This window comes from Neofelis nebulosa, chromosome 6 (assembly GCF_028018385.1).
Source record: "Neofelis nebulosa isolate mNeoNeb1 chromosome 6, mNeoNeb1.pri, whole genome shotgun sequence".
Lineage (NCBI taxonomy): Eukaryota > Metazoa > Chordata > Mammalia > Carnivora > Felidae > Neofelis > Neofelis nebulosa.
This window is the reverse complement of record NC_080787.1, coordinates 83,395,644-83,416,574: the sequence shown is the minus strand read 5'-3', so window position 1 is coordinate 83,416,574 and position 20,931 is coordinate 83,395,644. Positions and strand designations below refer to the sequence as shown.

Sequence of the window (20,931 nt, the reverse complement as noted above, 5' to 3'; positions counted from 1 at the left end):
ACCATGCTGGCTGTAGAGATTACTAAATAAACAGAAACATATAAAAATAATAATTAACAAGTTACCTTGTTACAGTGCTGGGTAATGCCAATGAGAAGAGTAAACCTGAAAGCAGAAGTGTGACTAGAAAGGGCTGGGCTACATTTTGGAGCAAGGTAAGGAGGATACTTTAAATTTGCTTAGTCACCAGGGCACCTGGGTGGCTCAGTCGGTTGGGGAACCAACTTCACTCAGGTCATGATCTCACAGATCTTGAGTTCAAGCCCCCTACCGGGCTCTGTGCTGACAGCCTGGAGCCTGCTTCGGATTCTGTCTCTCTCTCTCTCTCTCTCTCTCTCTGCACACCTCCCCCTCTCACGTTCTGCCTCTCTCCTTCCAGAGCAAATAAAAATTAAAAAAAAATTTTTAATTTGCTTAATTGCCACTGCCTTTTCACTGCTTTCTTCTACATCACGTCCTCATTTGTTCATTCGTTTATTGTTGCACCCTCTCTCTACAATAAGGGTTGGGACTTGGCCTGTAGTGTTGCTATATCCCACACCTAACACATTCCTGGTGCATAGTAGGCACTCAGTAAATATCTAAATGAATGTATCCACAGCTGAATAGTGTGCCCTAAGTGAAGAATCAAAACACAAACAAAACCCCCGAATCCTGACAATTTTAAAGCCTTATTAGGCTCAGGGCTAAAGGAACCGTAGGCGGAACTAGTGCCAAGGTCTTGGTCTGAGGATGTAAGGATGAAGGCCCCACGGGCCATCGGCTGTTCAGCAGCTGAACTCTACCTTCACGACCACCCACTCCGACGACTCCCAACACCCTCTCTCCGGATCCTCTATCCCCCGCCTCAGTTTCAGCTCCTAGGACCCCGCTGGCCTCCGCCCTCCTGACACTCTCTGACCCCAAGCGCCCCCTTTCCAGACCCATAGGACTGCAGCCTCCAAGCTCCCCTCCTTCCCGGATCCCCGCGTACCTTGGCACCGCCCCATCCCCAGATCTTCTCGGAACCTGGGACCCTTCCACACCGCCCCCTCCCAGATCCTCTCTTGCGCCGCCCCTTTCTTCTCAGATTCCCTCGGTCTGCAGGACCCCGCGCCGTCTTCTCCCCGGATCTCTTCGGACCCCGGGACTCCCGCACAGCCCCCTCCCCGGACCTTGGCAGACCCCGGCACCGCCCCCTCCTCGGATTCCCTGGATCTTCAGGACCCCGCGCCTCCCCCTCCCCGGATCCCCTCGGCTCGGGCTCCGCCCCCGCGCGGTCTGCACGGACAAGCTCGCGCCGCGCAGCGCCCCCCCGCCCCGCGCCCGCCTCTGCGGCTGCGCGCTCGCGGGGCCGAGGCCGAGGGGAGGGGGTCGCGCCGGGGGCCGGCGGAGCTGCTGTGGCGGCAGCGGCGACTGAGAGAAACGAAGCGAGCCTGGCGGCCGCGGGCAGGCCCAAAGGCAACGGAGGAAGCGGCCATGTCGCGCTACACGAGGCCCCCCAACACCTCCCTGTTCGTCAGGAACGTCGCAGACGCCACCAGGTGAGCGGCGGCTGCGGCCGCAGGTTGGCGCGCGGGGGAGGGGCCGGGTAACGGCAGCGTCGCGGAGCCGGGTCGCGGCCCCCGGCTGTGCCCGGCGCCTGCCCGGCCTCTGGCTGGGCCTGTGCTTTCCGCGGAGGCGCCCTTCCCGGGAGCGGTGCGAACCCTCGGGCTGCTCCAGGCCGGGGCGGGACTCGCGCCTCCCCTCTCCCGGCCGGCGTTCCGCCCCGGCGCAGCGCACCCCCGGGGCCGGGCCCCGCGCCCGGGAGATCGGTGCCCATCCTCTGCTTGAGGACCCGCGGCGCGCAGGCTTCTGCTTTCCCTGTAGCCAGGGTGCCTCCCCGCCCCTGGCGGAGAGTGTTTTCCCTCGGGCCAATGCCTGCGATTCGACTCCTTTGTCGCCGTGCCCCGATAAAGCTGCGCGTCTTGTGTCCTAGATGAAGAGGAATTGGGGATGGTGAGAACGTATTATAAAATAATGCGTAGTACCTTGGGCCTTACTCTTCCCGTTCTCTGAGTGTGGTCTACTTACAAGGGATGCTGGTTACATTTTGCTGCACAGTACAAAGGTGGCTTCAGTGAAAGAGATTTATGTTTTTCTATAAAGTTCAGAGTGCAGTGTAAACACCCATGATAACGGTTTGGATAGACTTCCCTGGTCCAATGAGATGCTCTCGGTCCACACATCCCCCTCCCCGCCTTGAGAATTCTTGCCTACATAGTGCTTAAACATAAATATTAAGGAATGACCTCTTCATCATAAAGCACTTTCTCCCTTAACAGGAGCCAGAGGGAATGAATGATAGAGGGTGGGATAGGGGCATAAATAGACGTTTCCATTTCACTGGTTTTACCTAATTTATTCGCCGCTCAACCTTTTTAGGTATGCAATATCATCTTTATAATACACAAGGAAAACCTGAAGCTTAAGAGTTTTAATGATTTAACTGGGGCTTAATGGCTTCAAATATTCAAATATTGGAGCCCTTGACTCCAGAGCCATCTGGAGTTATCATTGTCGTTTACCTTTGAGGAGTAAATGTTCAGTATTTTTTTATTTGATCCCTACTATTCTGTATGTCACAATTATAGAGTGTGGGTTAATATACCTTAATGACATCTAAAAGATGCGTGTGTTTATATTTCTCCTCTCAACCTGTTTATCAATACATAGAAAACAAATATTTATAATTTGGGTAGAGTAAAAAAAAAAAATCCCACAGTTAAAGACCACCTGAATCTAAATAAGCATCTCGTTTCTCTAGTGTGTCTACAAAAAAGAGAGAGAGAGAGGTTTCCAGTTCCAGTAGCCACAGGGGCTAGCCAGGGTAATATGAATGAGTAAAGTTGTTGGGTTATAAGGCACAATAGGATGGTGTGGATTGTAGCAAATAGAAAAGAACTCATGCCATATAAAGGGGATGGCAACTGGTACTACTAGCTGCAGCTAATTACTACATAGACATTTGGACTTGTTGCCACAAAGTCCTAATTTTCTAAAGAAACCGAAACCTGTGTTTGTGTAAACTCTGTTCCAAAATGCTGGCATTTATTTAATTGAATTATATGAGATTCCTGTTTTTGTAGATTTAAAAGCTGTAAAATATTGGCAGTTTTATGTTTCAGCACACCTTAAGGCCAAATAAAACACATCACATGACACATGTTTTCTGATCTAGATAATCCACCATGAGTAATCAAGACTGAAAATTGAGATTTATTGATTTCTTTTTCCAGTTTTTTCACCACTTTTTAGTACTGCCACTGGGGGCAATCATCTAGATTTGTATTAATGGAATAATAATCGCTGACATTTGTTGAGTATTCACTATGTGTTAAACACTGTACTAAACATTTTGCATATATTATCTTACTAGATTTTCCCAATAACCCTGTAATGTATGTTCTTTATTAATCCCATTGCACAGATTAGAAACTGAGGCTTGGAGAAATTAAGTTTCTTACCTAAAATTGCCCAGCTGCTGAGTAGTTTTGTGAAGGTAGAATCATTACGTGTAACCTATATTAAAAGCTTTTTTGTACAGGGTGGCATGCAGTGTAAGTTAACTGGTAATATGGCAACTATAACAAAGCCAGATTTTATTTAAAATACTTCTTTGTGCCCCTCCCATGTGCGTGCTCTCTCTCTCTCTCTCTCTCTCTCTCTCTCTCTCTCTCTCACACACACACACACACACACATAAAATAAATAATACAAACTTTTAAAAAATTTTAAAAATGGGTACCTACGTGACTCAGTCGGTTAAGCACCCTCTTTTGACTTCAGCTCAGGTCATGATCTCACGGTTCGTGAGTTCAGGCCCCACATTGGGCTCTGTGCTGACAGTGCAAAGCCTGCTTGGGATTGTCTCTCTCTCCCTCTGTCTCCCTCTCCCGTGTGCTCTCTCTCACACAAAATAAATAAACTTAAAAAAAAATTTTTTTGAATGCTTCTTTGCAGTAGCCATTTTAACATGTGCCATAAAGCACAAGACATTAAAAGGTATTATGGCTTAGCTTAAATTTTTTTTGGAATGAAATTGAGTATCAAAACTAAAGAAAGACTTGGGGCGGTTGGGTGGCTCAGTTGGTTAGGTGACCGACTTCGGCTCAGGTCATGATCTCACAGTTTGTGAGTTCGAGCTCTGTGAGCTCTGTGTCGGGCTCTGTGCTGACAGCTCAGTGCCTGGAGCCTGCTTCGGATTCTGCGTCTCCTTCTCTCTCTGCCCCTCCCCTGCTCACACTCTGTGTCTCTCTGTCTCTCAGTAATAAATAAATGTTTAAAAAAAAAAAAAAACTAAAGAAAGACTTAAAAATACATTTTAGGGGTGCCTGGTTAGCATAATCAGTGGAGCATGTGACTCGATCTCACGGTTATAGGTTTGAGTCTCACGTTGGGTGTAGAGATTACTTTAAAAAAATTTTTTTAAACTTTAAAAAAATTTTTTTAAATACATTTCATGCTGTTTTAATTTGTATTATTTTTCTTTTCACTGGTGAAACAAGATCTGGTTCAGGAAGAATATTACTTTTAATATCTTTGCTTTTGCACTATGTAGAAGAATAATTTTTTTTAAATGTCAGATATAGTTTTCTAATGGAACAAAGTAATGTCCAAATCCCAAATATAACATTCTCATTTTTTTTTTTTTTAAATTTTTTTTTCAACGTTTATTTATTTATTTTTGGGACAGAGAGAGACAGAGCATGAACGGGGGAGGGACAGAGAGAGAGGGAGACACAGAATCGGAAACAGGCTCCAGGCTCCGAGCCATCAGCCCAGAGCCTGACGCCGGGCTCGAACTCACGGACCGCGAGATCGTGACCTGGCTGAAGTCGGACGCTTAACCGACTGCGCCACCCAGGCGCCCCTAACATTCTCATTTTGATGCAAAACATCATGTTAGGTTGGGAAGCAACCGTCAAGTACCTCGTTTGACATAATTAGTAGCATTCTTTGATTACAGTGTGTATGAGACTATATTGATATTGATGGTGATACGGAAAAAGCATTAAACAGAATTCAGCAAGATTCATGAGAAAAAGTGTCAGCAAACTGGAATAGAAGGGAACTTCCCCAGCCCAATAAAGGGTACCTATGAAAAGCCTATAGCTAACAAGATACTTAATGGTAAAAGCAATGCTTTCCCCCTAAGATCAAAACAAGCCAAACATGCCCACTCTTACAACCTCAATTCATCATTTTGTTGCAGGCCCTAACCAGTGTAACAAGGGAAGAAAAATAAATAAAAAACATAAAAATTATAAAGATAGAAGCAAAACTTGTCCCTATTCTTAGGTGACATGTTTATGTAAACCTTAAGTAATGAGTTAGTAAGTTATCAGAATACCAGATAAACTTACAAAAAATCTATTTCTATATATTAGCAGTAAACAGTTGAAAATGAAAAATTTAAAACAATTTCATTTGCCTTAGTATCAAAAAACAGAAATAAGTTTAACAAGAACAACAACAAAACATGTAATAAAAACCTTTACACAAAAAACTACAATATAGTGCCAAGAGAAAGAAGACAACATAAATTGATATACCATGTTCTTGGATTCGAAAACAAAATGCTAAGTTATCAGTTCTCCCCAAACTGATTATATTATAGATTCAAGACATTCCTGATCAGAGGCTGTTAAAAAAATAGAAACTGGGGGCACCTGGCTGGCTCAGTCAGAGTATGCCACTCTTGATGTTGGGGTTGTGAATTCGAGCCCCATGTTGGATGTAGAGATTACTAAAAAAAATAATAAATAAATTTGAAAAATACATGAAATAGGAAGTGACAAGTTAATTCTAAAATATATTGATATGGAAAGGATCTAGACTAGCCAAAATAATCTAGGAAAAGATCACTGAAGTTGGAAGACTCACCTGACATAAGACCTACTAAAAATATATAGTAATCAAGACAGTGTGATATTGGCCTAAGGATGGACAAATAGATTAATAGAACAGAATAGAGAGTCCATAAATAATCCACACTTACAGAGTCAGCTGATGTTTAACAAAGGTACTAGTGGAAAAAGGAAAAAGGAAAATCTTTTCAACAAATGGACAGTGCATACTGGGGAAAATGAACTGCAGCCTATACTTCACATCACAATTTGAGCTGGATCATCAATTGAAATGGAAAAGATAACAAAATAAAGCTTTTAGAAGAAAACATAGAAGAATGTCTTTATGACCTGGGGATAGGCAAAGATTTCTTATAGGACAAAGAAAGCAATTACCATAAAAGAAAAAAGAATATTGAAAAATTAGATTTCTCTAATTTAAAATTCTTGTTCATTAAGAAATGCTATTAAGAGAGTAAATAGTCATGCTACAGACTGAGAGAAAATATTCACAAAACATACACAAAGCAATACAAAGGACTTTTTTTCAGAATATGTAAAGAACTTTTACAACTCAATAGTAAAAGAGACAAACATTAAAAATGGGCAGAAAGCTCCAACAGACACTTCACAAGGAAAATTAGCACATGAAAAAGTGCTTGAGATCATTTGTGATTTGGAAGTGCAAATTAAAACCACAGTGAGAGGGCTCCTGGGTGGCTCAGTTGGTTAAGTATCCAACTTAGGTCATGATCTCACTGTTAGTGAGATCAAGCCCCATGCAGGGCTCTGTGCTGACAGCGACCAAGTCTGCTTGGGATTCTCTCTCCCTCTCTCTTCCCCTTCCCCTTGTTCTTCTCTCACAAGATAAATAAACATTAAACTGAAAAAAACCACCACAGTGAGATTCTACCTAACTCCCACTTCAATGGCTAAGATAAAAAACCCAAAAATCTGACAACCTAGAAAGTGCTAACAAAGATTAGCCTAACTGAAACTCATACATTGTAGGTGGGAGTATAAAATGGCACAACCACTTTGCAGGACTGTGGCAGTTTCATAAAAATTACAGTATATAAAAATTACACATCTTCTTTAACCCAGAAATACTGCTGGTAGGTATTAACAGGAAACAACTGACCCATAACACATGAAAATATGTTGCACCTAACTGGTTGTTAGGTAAATTAAAATTAAAACATTAAGATACCATTCACTTTATATGCTTCAGGATGATAAGAATTAAAAGTGTTAATGAGGAGGTGGAGCAGTGGAATTCTTATGTAGGTTTTGAGGAGTATAGATTGATTTGGTCACTTTGGAGAACATGTAGTTCTCTTCATGTAGTTCAGTAGAAGCTGAAGATCAGCGTGCTCTCCGGCCCACCAGTTGCATTGTGATGCATCCCAGGAATCTAGCAGAGCTCTACATGGCACTTGTATCATAACATATGCTGCAGCATAGTTTGCAGTTTAAAAAACAGATAGCATCTTAAATGTTTATCCACAGAAAGATGGATAAGTAAATTGTGATTTATTGATAATACCAATACAGAGTTAAAATGAGTGAACTAGGGCTACATAGAGAAATTTCAAGGGAGGAGAAGGAGTAAAATTATATAAATAGTCTGATACCATTTATATGAAGTTTGACATATACAAAAACATGTAATTAGGGATATATTAATTTACAGTAAAAATACAAAATTATGCAGAGGAATAATAAACACCAATGATTGTCTCTAAGGTAGAATAATACATCTTGTTTCTAAAAAAATCACTGAAAATGATGACAAATATTGAGATATAATAAATCTTGGTGGATACATAAGTGTTTATTGTATTCTCTATTTTCTGAATGTCAAAATAGATGACACCAAAAATACAAAAATAAATGAGAGCAAAACAACAGCTAATAGCTGTGGCAGTGGTGACAATGGGAGCCAGCTCTTTTGGAAGTTTGGCTTCTTCAGATTTCTGTCACCCTTGGCTTCTGGGATGCCAAGCCTCCGTGACACACATTGCCCCAGCCTCCATTACACCATCTAGGATCCTTTTCCTGTCAGGCACTCACATTTGTTGAAGGGATTGGTTGCCTCAGAAAATTCATTTGAAGTCTAGCTTTGCTGCTGGCTATATGTACCTCTGGGCAAGGTAACTTCTCTCATTCTCATTCTCCTTGACTATTAAATGGTAACTCAATATTTTGAGTGCCTACTTTGTGCCAAGCAACGATGCTAAGGTACACTGGTGAAGACACCTGCTTTAAAAGTGATTCTCAACCCTGATTCTCAGAATTGCCTGTGAAACCCTTAAAAAAACTAAACCTACCTGGGGCCCACCAGGGCAAGTACTAATTGGGTCCAAGGTTAATGCATCAGGCTGGAGTACCTGTTTTTTTTTTTTTTTTTTTTTTTTTTTTTATAAATTTTTTTTTCAACGTTTTTTATTTATTTTTGGGACAGAGAGAGATAGAGCATGAATGGGGGAGGGGCAGAGAGAGAGGGAGACACAGAATCGGAAACAGGCTCCAGGCTCCGAGCCATCAGCTCAGAGCCTGACGCGGGGCTCGAACTCACGGACCGCGAGATCGTGACCTGGCTGAAGTCGGACGCTTAACCGACTATGCCACCCAGGCGCCCCTTGGAGTACCTATTTTTATAACATCTCCTTCACAAATGATTCTAATACTCAGGAATGGCTGAGAGTCATTACCCTGTTGTCTTGTGTTCTGTGGCAGCAGGAATGTTGTTCTCCATCACATTGCTACAGGCTGGCCAGAGTAGGTGCTCAGTAAATATTTGTTGAATGAGTAAATGAAAGAAAGACATTGTCACTACCCTCCAAAGATAATAGTTTCAGGGAAGGCAGACAATTAAACATTTTATAATAAGTATTAAATGAAAAAAAGTACAATAAAGGATGTCATGTCAGTTGCACTGTGTGGTGAATTCACATCTCTAGCTTTAATCACTGACTTTTAGTCTTGAAAGGAAAATAAATTTATTTAATAATAATTTTCAGTTGTTTACATAACTCTTTTTTTTAAAGATTTTATTTTATTTTTTTGAGTGATCTCTGCACCCAACATCGGGCTCGAACTCACAACCCCGAGATCAAGAGTTACATGCTCTACCTACTGAGCCAGCCAGGCCCCCTGTTTACCGAGCTCTTACGGATGTTCGGCCATCACCTCAAATCCAGCATTTCTTTTGCCTCTCTCCTCCCTCATCAATCTAACTTCTCTTTTCCAGCTATCTCATTTTTGTCATGGACACTGTCTTTCTTCCATTTGCCCAAGCTAGCAGCTTTGCAGTCATCTTTGAGTCTTCTTTCTGCATAATATATTTTGAAGGACTCTTATTTCTCCTGGGCCACGTTTTGTGCTCATAGCTTGATGCTGAATCTCTAAGATCTCCATGAGGCGGTACGGTGCAGTGATTCAGAACACAGACGAGTGTCAGGTTGTGGATGTTTGATTCTAGTTCTATCATATGCTGGCTTGCTGACCTTAGGCGAATTCATCTGTCTGTGCCCTCACCTTTAAACAACCATAAAATTGTTAGCATTAAGGTGAACAGTAGCTGGATTGTAAATGTACTCTAGTTGTCAGCTATAAATGCTAAGTATTTTGTCTCTTCAGTTTAAGTTGTTGCTCCATGAAGACAAATAAGCTAAATATTCCTTTGGTGTCCCCTTTTTAGTACCTGTCACAGTAGAAGGCATATAGGAGGCTTAAAAATACTTATCAAATTTAAGAATATGGTAGTTATTTTGCTTTATGTTTAATAGTAAAACAGTTTTCTTTAAAGCCTGAGAAATAATTTTAGGACTTCTTTAGCAGCTAATCCTTGCCATCTGAAAACAAAATTAACATAAACGTGAAATTATAGTGAGGCAAATGAATGTGTTCTTAATGAAATAGTTAACAGAACTTTTTATATTGACAATTGAAATATCTTTTAATAAAAGTCACTTTCAAAGATGGATAATAACTTTCCTTGGTCATTTTTTCCCCAATCCGAACAGCCACCTGGAGTGCTTATAAAAATACAGATTTCCAGCCCCTAATGCAGATCTTTTAAATCAGAATCTCTGCAAGTGAGGCCTGAGGATTTGCTTTCTTTTTTCCTCCTTCCTAAACCCTGGGTGATTATTATGACAATTTTAGATAATACTGGTCTAGATAATACTTTCTTTTGAAGGTTTCAACTGGATTTCCGTAGGCAAAATATTTTAATCCAGCTATTCATATTTCTTTGCCTTATTTCTAAAACACTTCAGGCCTGAGGACTTGCGCCGTGAGTTTGGTCGCTATGGCCCTATAGTAGACGTTTACATTCCACTTGACTTCTACACCCGCCGCCCAAGAGGATTTGCTTATGTTCAATATCCTTTGTTTTACTGTGTGCATATGAATGTACTGTATATCTGTGCAGATATGCATGTGTATTCAGGAGCATATGTTATGAGATTAATATTGCCTAATTAAATGTGTTTATTTCTCTATCTCAGAAAATCTAAAGCAGTCCACAGTAGCTGGCAAGCACCCCCCAGTTTGAACCAACCTGTTAGCTAGAATCCAAGCATAAACCAAGCAGGCGAGAAAAAAGGCACCTAAAGTTCAAGCATCAAGGAGTAAAGAGGGAGGGTGGACACAGATATAAAGACCTGGAAGAGGGGAAGTCTTTATCAAGCAAAAGACAAAGCCAACACCAGGTTGAGACTTCGGCTTTCCTACATTTATTCAGAGTTCCAGAGTCAAAGCCAAGTCTGATTTTGTTGGTTCTGCGTCTCTTATAAAGTCCATCTTGCAAGCCTTAAAGAGTAAAGGTCAAGGTTCAAGATCAAGTGACATTGAGGTAATTGCCAAAGTCTCATTTTGTATTGCGTTTCTTGAGCTTTTTCTGTTTTCTATTTTTAAAAAATTAAACCCGTGAACAACCTCCTGAAAAACAGCTAGTCATTTTCTATAGTTTATTTCCATTTTAGTCAGGTTTAATATATAATTTACGTAGGTAAGGAAGTTTAGTGGGGTATTACAAACCAATATATGTAACTCCAGATGTTCACAGATTGCTTTTGTGTTTTTTTTATAATTATATCCCAAGTAATAAAAACATAAAAGTATTTTAAAATAGTAGGTTCAAAAGTAAATATCATTTTTAAAGGTGTAATATTTTAAGTTACATGTATCTTTCCAGTTTTGTTTATAGTAAGTAATTTTTCCTAAATGTCATAATCAAAAAGCCTTTTAGTGAAAGAGTAATTATAATTTCAGAATAAAGGCTTCTGTATGATGAAAAACCTGATGAATCTTTTACCTGAAAGAAGGGAGAGCCTAAACAATTTTTTTTTTTAATCCTAGCCAGTGTTGGACTTATTTTTTTCTCATAACATGTTCTTTCACATTATAAATGCATACTGCAGCTACACTAATGTGTGCATTAGAAGTGTAGTTACACGTTTGTTTCTGTTCTTACTTTTAGATGGATTCTTCTAAATCATAAGGGGACATTTTGTTTTCATAATAAAAGTGAAATTTCTGATTTTATATATATATATATGTGAGCTTAATAACTTGGAGTTGTTTTTTCCTATTAATTTCATGTCACATGTAAATAATTCTATTAAAATAATATTTTTACTTGATATCTGACGTTCAAAGTATCCTTAACAGCTAGTCATATTTGAAGATGTTCGCGATGCTGAAGATGCTCTTTATAACCTCAATAGAAAGTGGGTATGTGGCCGTCAAATTGAAATACAGTTTGCACAAGGTGATCGAAAAAGTAAGTGTGACTAAACATAAGATCTTGTTTATTCAGCAGAATGAGTTTTAGCTCTGACAGATTTTTTTTTTTATTTTAAATTCTTTCAGAAAAGAATACTATTTGAATAGCTGTTACTGAGGTTTTCAGGTAATAAATTATTTCATATTCTAGCACCAGGCCAAATGAAATCAAAAGAACGTCACCCTTGTTCTCCAAGTGATCATAGGCGGTCAAGAAGCCCCAGCCAAAGGAGAACTCGAAGTAGAAGCTCTTCATGGGGAAGAAATAGGAGACGATCTGATAGCCTTAAAGAGTGAGTACAAAATACAGGAGGATTGAAAACTTAATTTTCTACTTTTTCTGGAAAACATTTTAAAGGGTTTTCAAAAGCAGGCCTCAGAATCATTTTGTTTAATATACATAAAGGTCAACTTTTTTAAAAACGATATGCTCCTCTCTATTTGAAGTGTATTGTTATTTAACTTGGGTATATTGGGTACCTTCCAGTGTTTTTATTTCATGACAGACTTAATTTTAACCATTTTAAATAGAAAAGTAATATGTACTGAAGAAAAAACAAAAAATTTTAAAATGTATACTTGACATATAAAGTGGAATTAAAAAAAATAAAGTTTTCCTAACTGAACAGAATAATTAAGAATTTAAGTTCGGGATGACTAAAAACTCATAAGAAATATAATCACTTGTGACAGGAGATTGAACTTAAAATTAATGTAAATCAATATATTTATAAAAGGTAAATTATTTTCAAAAACAAATTATAAGTATGGTACTATTCTAAGAAGACATGAAAATAGTAAGTTTTTTCAGAAAAAGATATTTGCAGGTTATTTATATTGCTAGCCAGGACTTTGTTTCTGTTAGAATAATAGTAAATCACTAATAATAAAAAATAATTAAAAAAATAGTAAAACACAATGAAAATTAATTAACTTGAAGTTATTTAAATAATAACTGAAATTGTATTAGCATTCTTAAATTCTTAAATAATTGTATTTATCTTGAGTTTTAGTGCTGTAATTTTTTCATAGACATGTAGAATTTTAAGGTAAATTTTCTTTAAGAATGATCAGCTTTGGGGTTCAGTCAGTGGAACATGCAACTCTTGCTCTTGATCTTGGGGTCATAAGTTTGAGCCTCATGTTGGGTGTAGAGTTTACTTTTTTTTTTTTTTTAGTGTTTATTTATTTTTGGAGGAGAGAGAGACAGAACATGAGTGGGGGAAGAGCAGAAAGAGAGGGAGACACAATCCCAAGCAGGGTCCATGTCAGCACAGAGCCTGACACGGGGCTCGAACCCACAAACCATGAGATCATGACCTGAGCTGAAGTCGGACGCTTAATCGACTGAGCCACCCAGGTGCCAAGTGAAGAGTTTACTTTAAAAAAAAAAAAAAAAAAGAGAGGTGCCTGGGTGGCTCAGTCAGTTAAGCATCTGACTTCAGCTTAGGCCATGATCTCATGGTCCATGAGTTTGAGCCCTGCATCCAGCTCTGTGCTGACAGCTCGGAGCCTGGAGTCTGCTTCAGATTCTGTGTCTTCCTCTCTCTCTGCCCCTCCCCTGCTCATCCTTATCTCTCTCTCTCAAAGATAAATAAACATTTAAAAAATGTAAAAAAAATGATCAGCATTTACACGAATATCCTTTTTTCTGTGAGAAATAAGAACACTCCTGGGCCACATGTAGTACACCTAAACTCTATATAGGCCCATATAACTTCAGATCAAAGATCACCAGGGCTGCTCACTTTCACTCTGATCCCTCCGTTCCTCAACTCCAAGAGCCTAGCCAAGAAAAAGCGCAGTGTATGGTATATGTACCAGAGCTAGAGAGTTAATCTTTGCCCCAGGTTCCCAGATTTAAAAACACGACTGTGGAGTGACCTGACTCCAATCCCTCCAGCCAAGTGGAAGTCAAAGATAGGAAGTGAGAACTACATCTACCTTCTATGAGTTTTTAATATCCAGGAATCCTGATTGCTAGAAAATATGGCCCTGTCAGGGCTCTAGGATCTTACGTAGCAGTTCAGTATTTCTCCTTGTGTGTGAAAAAATATGTTGATTTGGCCCATCCTTAGGGAGGCATGAAGCAGGGAGGAAGCCCTAAGCACCTTTTATAATCCAGGAAAACCCAGTCAGGATTGAGCCATTACCGAGATTGGTGAAGAAATATTTAGAAACAGTCCTATCTGGAACATGATCTCTTTTATCATATTTTCTCTGATAGTATAAGAATATAAAACCTCCTTTGCATCTATGGAGAACAGTCAAGTTTGTCTGTGGCTAAGGGAAAGCCATTTTCCCATTGATTCATTATTTGAGATTTAGCTCTGATATATAGTTTCTATATTTAAAATACAAAATTATATTTATAGAACTTTAAACATAGTGAAAGCAAATCAAGATTTTAAAAAACTTTTACATGCCTTATATATAGGAAAGCCACACTGATAACAGTGGTACTGCTTCTGACTTTACGGAGGATATAAGGGAGTAATGTTCAACAGTTTACATTACTATGAATTTTATATTTATATACTATACACATATATATTATATATATGTATACATATAACTATACATATGTAGAAACTATACATATATATTTTAGCATAAGTTTAGAATGATACAGGTGGTATGTATAAAATGAATGAATTATTTATTTATTATTTTTAAATGAATGATGTTTATATCAAAGATTAAAGGAGGTATAATATTGTGCCTAACGCAACACTGTTGTAACTTAATAATATCCATTGGCCCTTGTGAAGAAGACAAGTTTGTGAAAGAAAAAAGAAAAGTAAATTGCCCATTTTATTCATTAGGAATGTCAGTTGTTTCCCAAATGTATTAGAGCCATAGTTAACCAGTTTTTCTCCTGATTAATCAAAAAACGGCAAATATTCACATCATTTTATGCCTCCTAGTAAAAGTAAAGTATAACACTTAGCTGGAGAAAATTTAACAATGTCTATTGGGGCGCCTGGGTGGTTTAGTTGTTTGAGTGTCTGACTTTGGTCAGGTCATGATCTCCCAGTTCGTGGGTTTGAGCCCCACATAGGGCTCACTGCTGTCATTGCAAAGCCTGCTTCGGATCCTTTGTCCACTTTTTTCTCTGTCCCTCCCCCACTTGTGCTCTCAGTCTTAAATATAAATAAAACATTTAAAAAAGTTTAAAAAAAAATGTCCATCAATTATCCCAAATCATCATGAAGTATCAGGAATAGAAAGATCCACATCTTCTTGTAACAATGCTGTTTTGCTTTGTACTCATCATAAGATCATTGCTTGATCTCTCTGACCTCAGTTTTTTCCATTTGTAAAATTATAGTATAGAGAATGCAAATCTTACTAGTTCTCATGACATTCATAATGTCATGTGTGCATATGTGCATGCGTATGAATGAAGTAGTGTATGTATAAGCCTAACATATACTATAAGTAAATACAGTATAAGTGCTATTATCTTAGACTAAAAAGAGGTCTCTTATTTTGTCTTTAGTGGATATGGATAAAAAAACAAACTAGTGGGGCGCCTGGGTGGCTCAGTCACTTGAGTCTTATTCTTGATTTCAGCTCAGGTCTTGATCTCACGATTTGTGAGTTCGAGCCCCACATTGGGCTCTGCGCTCTCAGCATGGAACCTGCTTTCGATCCTGTCTCCCTCTCTCTGCCCTTCCCTTACTCACATTCTTTCTCTCCAAAATAAACACTTAAAGAAAATTATTCTATCAAGAATGTTACTTGTTAAATGCATTAAGAAGCCGACTGGGAAAGCTATCACTTTGTTAACAGTTTTACTTAAAGTAATAAAACCTTTGTTATATAAGCAAAAGAAAAAAAATTACTCTATCATTTCTTGATATTTATAGTCAGCTGTCAGTCTTAATGTTGCTCCTTTACAGGTAATGTATCTTATTCTCCAGGGTTTACTGAGCTGCTTGAAATTGTGAGTTGATGCTTTTCATTAGTTTGGGAAAATGCTAGGCTATTATCTCTTCAAATATGGCTTCTGCCTCATCCATTTTTTCTTTTTGGCTGTGTGACTGTGTAGTACATATCTCTTAGGCTTTGTTTTGGATTTCTTAAAATTCCTTTTCTCTCGTTGTGTTTCAGTATATATGTTTTTCTAATAATCTGTTTTATAGTTCAGTTCACTTTTTCTTCTGTATATTGATTGCTGTTAAATTTATCTAGTGACTTTTACATTTCAGATATATATTTTCAGTTCTTAAAATGTCCATTTGTTTCTTTCTACAGATTCCAATATTCTGTTGAACTTCTCCATTTTTTAATCTGTTTTGCCTGTCTTCTTATTTTCTTGGTCATAGGACATTGGTCATAGTCATTTTTAAAAATTCCTGTCTGAATAATGCCAATATCCAAATTACTTTGGGTCTGTTTTTTGTTTTTTGTTTTTTTTTTGTCTTGTATTTCCTTAGCTTTTAGTCATTTTTATCTATTTTTGACATATTTCATGGATTTCTTTATTGGATGTTGGACATCGTCGATGAAAACTTGCAGTGCTTTGGATGATATCCTCCAAAGGAAGTTTCTTCTAGTAGGTGGAGGAGTATTGGCAGATCACCTTGATCTTTTCAAGGCTTGTTTGAGGCATTGTTAAGACTGATCGGTAGGATATGGCCCTTCTGGGTTCTTAATTGAAAGCCTGGGTTGTTACTCAAGGCTCTTTGACCTTTTGGGGGTTGAACTCCAGCCTCTCTCCCCAGCACTGTGTGTCTGATAGAATTTCATCTTAATTCTTGAATCTTCCAACTGCTATTTTTCTTGACCTCTAGGAGTCTCATCCTTTATGTGCACAGCTTAAAAGATGGCCAGTGACTTGAAGAGAATTTGTAGGCAAATTTTAGGAGATTTCTTGACTGCCATTTTCTCATCTCTGAGATTTTGCCTCTTTAGTCCCAACCATTTTGGTAGTCCTGAATCCTGATTTGTCTGTTAATATGCTTAGTCAAATAGCAATTTTCTGTTTGGGTTCAGTTCCACCATGCCAACATTTGGAACATGGTCTTTGTAAAAGAGCCATGGTTTGTAACCCCTCAAGTTCTGCTAGGGTTGGTTGGTTATTCTCTAATACCTTTAAACAGTTGTTTTATAAATGTTGCTTAGCTTCTTTATATAGCTGTTTTCCGTGGGAAGATTAGTCTAATACAAGTTGCTCTATCATGGTGGGATTCAAAAGTCCTGCATTTGGTTTTGGTTTTGGTTTTTATAAGCATTATTTAATAAACTTTAAATAGTTACTTTCTCTCTTTTTTTTAATCTTTTTTTCCCTTCAGATTTTCATACCTCTTAGGAGTTGTATAACCCAGATTTATTATGCAGGGCATTTTTCAGAACTGACCTGTATCATAAGATAAATCTAGCAAAGTAAAAATCTTTTGGTCATACATTCTAGTATAACAAATATTACAGACTTGGTACTTACATTTGAACTAAAAACATGCATAAAAATGCATGCATTAAAATTGTTTCTTTTAGTTTATCCAGTGAAATCATAACTAATATTATGTCAAATGTATACATTCCTAAAGTTGCTGTTTCTAAACCTATTAAATGTTTTTGTGTGAAATATATACTGTTAACATTATGGATATTTGCAGGTCTCGACACAGGCGATTTTCTTATAGCCAATCTAAATCTCGCTCCAAATCACTACCAAGGCGGTCTACCTCAGCAAGGCAGTCAAGAACTCCAAGAAGGAATTCTGGTTCTAGAGGACGGTCAAGGTCCAAGTCGTTACCAAAAAGATCCAAGTCAATAGGAAAATCACAATCAAGTTCACCTCAAAAGCAGACTAGCTCAGGAACCAAATCAAGATCACATGGAAGACATTCTGACTCCATAGCAAGATCCCCTTGTAAATCTCCCAAGGGGTATACCAATTCTGAAGCTAAAGCACAAACAGCAAAACACTCTCATTTTCGATCACATTCCAGATCTCGGAGTTATCATCATAAAAACAGCTGGTGAACAGCAGCAGAAGAGTGCTACATAGTCTTGAATATAAGTCATTAAACCTCTCATTATGCTAAATAAAAATTCTTCAAGGCTTATAGAAAATGTGAGTTACTTTGGGCATGTGCAACAAATAAAGTCTCTCTAGCTTTGGGTTAATAAAGATTTGGTCTCAATTTAAAGGGCCCATACCACAAATTATGATGTGTCTGATGTCACCATTTTATGGACCATTTTTTGTTTACCTTGTGGCAGAATGGTACTTTTCAAAAGAAATGGGTAAAATGAAATTAATCTAGAAAATTCTACTTGGATATTAAGTATTAGTAATACTGATACATTTTACATAAAGATTTTTTACTTTAAAGCACTTTTACTTTCATGTAAAAAATAATGACTGTATAATTGCAAAGGGAAGACTTAAACTATTTGACACCTTATGTCTCTGTTGTATCTTCTCTTTAAACTTGGACCAATTCCTAGTGGCTATTAGTTCATATTACAAAATTCTGACATTCCTGAAAGAAGAATCTATATAGAGATCAAGAATTCAAAAGATACATTCTCTCCTGAGCTCAAAAAAGCTTTTATTTTTACCATGTGGAACAGTATAAAGTTGACATTAAATTACATCCTGTACTGTGTTCATTCACTTCAGAAATATCAAAACATATAAAAAATACTGAATTTTGAATGGTTGGAGACTACTCTAAAACTTGTATACAGCACTCATAATCCAAAAATACTCATATTAAGCCTTATACATTTGAAGAGTAGTGGTACATTTTGTATAAAAATCATATTTTATAACATGATTTCTACATACCTACTTTTCATCTACTGAATTCTTCTTAGAGCTCTAGCTCAAGACTTTAAATTGTGTAGAATAAGTCCTATTATTTTTGAAAGTGTTTAGTAACTTGTAGTAAGGAATTCAAGATTGCATCCTCTATAAAGCTTTGTGGTATTCAGATTTACTTTACACTGCCCTTCATTTTTATAAACCAAATAACTTTATTATTGCTTTTGTAGTTGTTAAAACTGAGAATTTCTTTAAAAATGTGTTTGTAGTTTACGTTTTTCAGAGGGTTTTGGTAGTATTTGTGATAAAATGGTTTTGCATATGATTACTATAGGGAATATATTTATAGAGTTCTACTTGTGTACTTTGTTGAATTATATTGAAAATTAAAAGTTCTCAGTCCATACAGTTAATATTTGTATCTAGAGTGCATAAGAAAAATCTGTCTTCTATTTTTGGCGTATAGAAGCCAGTGTTGCTTCTATTTTTTTTTTTTTAATACAAATTCCATTTTTCTTTGCGTTTTAGACCCTATGTAAGAAACAACTTTACAAAATAATATGCTGGTGATATTTGGACAAGTACCATAAATTCATGTATACTGTACAGTACTTTCTGGATACATTTTCTCTAATCATAGTAGAATTTGTTTCAAAACTGCAACTCTTTGAAGTGTTCAGCTGTAATAAAATTTAGTTATAAAATTACATGGCACTGTTGAAAATCTAAAGGATAGTCCAAAGAAAGAACAGACAAATATTAATAGTAATGTTTTATATTTTCTGAATAAATGTTTGGGTTTATCCACATACATACGCAGTCATTTGAAATGCTAAGTAAGAATTGATTATAGTGTCTTTACTTTTCATTTAATTATATCTTAGTAAAAAGTTAATACAGCAGTTTCTTTTTTCTTGTTTTTATTTTTTTCATATGGCAGTGTTTCTGAACATGCTTATCCTTTGATTTACCTCTGATTTGGTTTTCCATGGTAATCTTTAGTCTTCTTAGGAGGATCCTATTTGATTTGATGGAAAAACTGGAATAATAGTGCAGACTTTTTTGAACATTGACTTGACACTGCTTTATAAGTTTTATATGATTCACTCATCATCACAACAGCTGTATGAGATAAATACCACTGCAGATAAGGAAAGAGAGATGCAGAGAGGTTCAGTGATTGCATTAGGTCACACAGCTATTAGATTTTGGGAGTCTTCGGTGGCTGGACTCCACACTGCCTCTCCCTGTTATGCTTTTTGGAAGAAGTCTTTGACAGATAATATGCTAAACTAAGATAATGTTTAGAGGGAAAGGAGAAAATAGAATTAGGAAAATAAATGATTATAAGTGAAAATGGGTTCTGTGTCTTAGTGGAAATCGACACTTGTGCTAGTTCCTTGAGAAATTGTCTTCTGGGTATATCTCTATTCAGGATTCACTTTGGTTATAGCATTGTTTCTTGAACCATTTAAGGGAGGATACTTATGGGTGAGATTGTTAATAAAGCAAATGTTTTACACATCTGTGATCATTTTCTTTAATGATAATATATTTACTTAGGTACTTCTCAAGTTTAGCATAGGGGCACTATCTACATTTGTTCAGGATCGGAGGATAAGTTAATGTCAAATAATATAAAAATGGCCACTACAACTGCTTGTTTTCTTTCTCCTCATGAATAATAATTTCCATATAGCAGCTGATATTTTGTAGCTGCAAACAGTGGAATATGGCAGATTTTTTATTTGGACCCTAGGATTTAACCTTTGTCACTGGGCTAGCTTACTTTTAAATGAAAATAAATTCAAGACTTTATTATTTGTAATGTTTACTTGAGATATAACTATTCTAAGACATACCATTATATTACAAATAAGGACGTCTGCCTTTATTCTCATCCCTTTTTTGCAAAAGGCAAAATGAGTAAAAATGTAAAGGAAGTATTTAGAAATACTTTTACATTTCCTCTAAACTATATTAAAATTGTAATTTCTTAGAATTAAAAATTAAGTATTTTCCAAACAGAATACTTGGGAGTATTTGTATGTAGATAAATATATGCTAGTTAGGGGCGCTTGGCTGGGTCAGTTGGTAGAGAATGTGACTCTTGATCTTGGGGTGGTGAGTTCAAGCCCCATGTTTAGGGGCTTGAATATATATGTAAACTCTACCCTCAACATGATACTTAGTAACTTAAGCAGTATGGTCTGGTGCAGAGATGTTAATTTGGCATCGTAGAACCAAAGCTTTAGGTCTATCCCCTGTAGATTTTCAAACAAGTCAATGACTCCCAAGAATTTAAGGACCAGTGGTTCAGTGAGATAGGGATTTTGGACTCATAACTTATCTACAGATAACTAGAAGACACTTTCAAGTATTACATGAGGATTATACACCTTATCATCGAAATCACTCCCTTGATGAATGGGGGTATTTATGATCATATCATGAACTCTGGCATTGGTTTATGAGGTCAGTTTAGGCCCT

The 20,931-nt window shown here is 37.5% G+C and overlaps 1 protein-coding gene and 1 long non-coding RNA gene across 6 annotated transcripts; one reads left to right on the top strand and one right to left on the bottom strand.

The window, feature by feature from the left end:
* Nucleotides 1-1,346: 1,346 nt before the first annotated feature.
* On the top strand, nucleotides 1,347-19,965 carry SRSF12 (serine and arginine rich splicing factor 12). Of its 5 annotated transcripts, none has more exons than XM_058734688.1 (5): nucleotides 1,347-1,523; nucleotides 10,151-10,257; nucleotides 11,557-11,658; nucleotides 11,812-11,953; nucleotides 17,285-19,965. In XM_058734688.1, the coding sequence occupies exons 1-5, from the start codon at nucleotides 1,459-1,461 to the stop codon at nucleotides 17,652-17,654; spliced, it is 786 nt and encodes a 261-aa protein (XP_058590671.1). In that variant the 5' UTR covers nucleotides 1,347-1,458; the 3' UTR covers nucleotides 17,655-19,965. The 5 variants fall into 5 exon arrangements, with proteins under 5 accessions (XP_058590671.1, XP_058590675.1, XP_058590672.1 ...); XM_058734689.1 differs by lacking the exon at nucleotides 1,347-1,523 and adding an exon at nucleotides 1,660-1,977; XM_058734693.1 differs by lacking the exons at nucleotides 1,347-1,523; nucleotides 10,151-10,257 and adding an exon at nucleotides 10,620-10,728 and having other exon boundaries at nucleotides 11,547-11,658.
* On the bottom strand, nucleotides 7,380-10,151 carry LOC131514543 (uncharacterized). Its single transcript, XR_009263114.1, has 2 exons — nucleotides 8,519-10,151; nucleotides 7,380-8,257 (listed from the first exon to the last, which is right to left on the bottom strand). It is a non-coding gene; the product is annotated as an uncharacterized LOC131514543 (long non-coding RNA).
* Nucleotides 19,966-20,931: the final 966 nt, after the last annotated feature.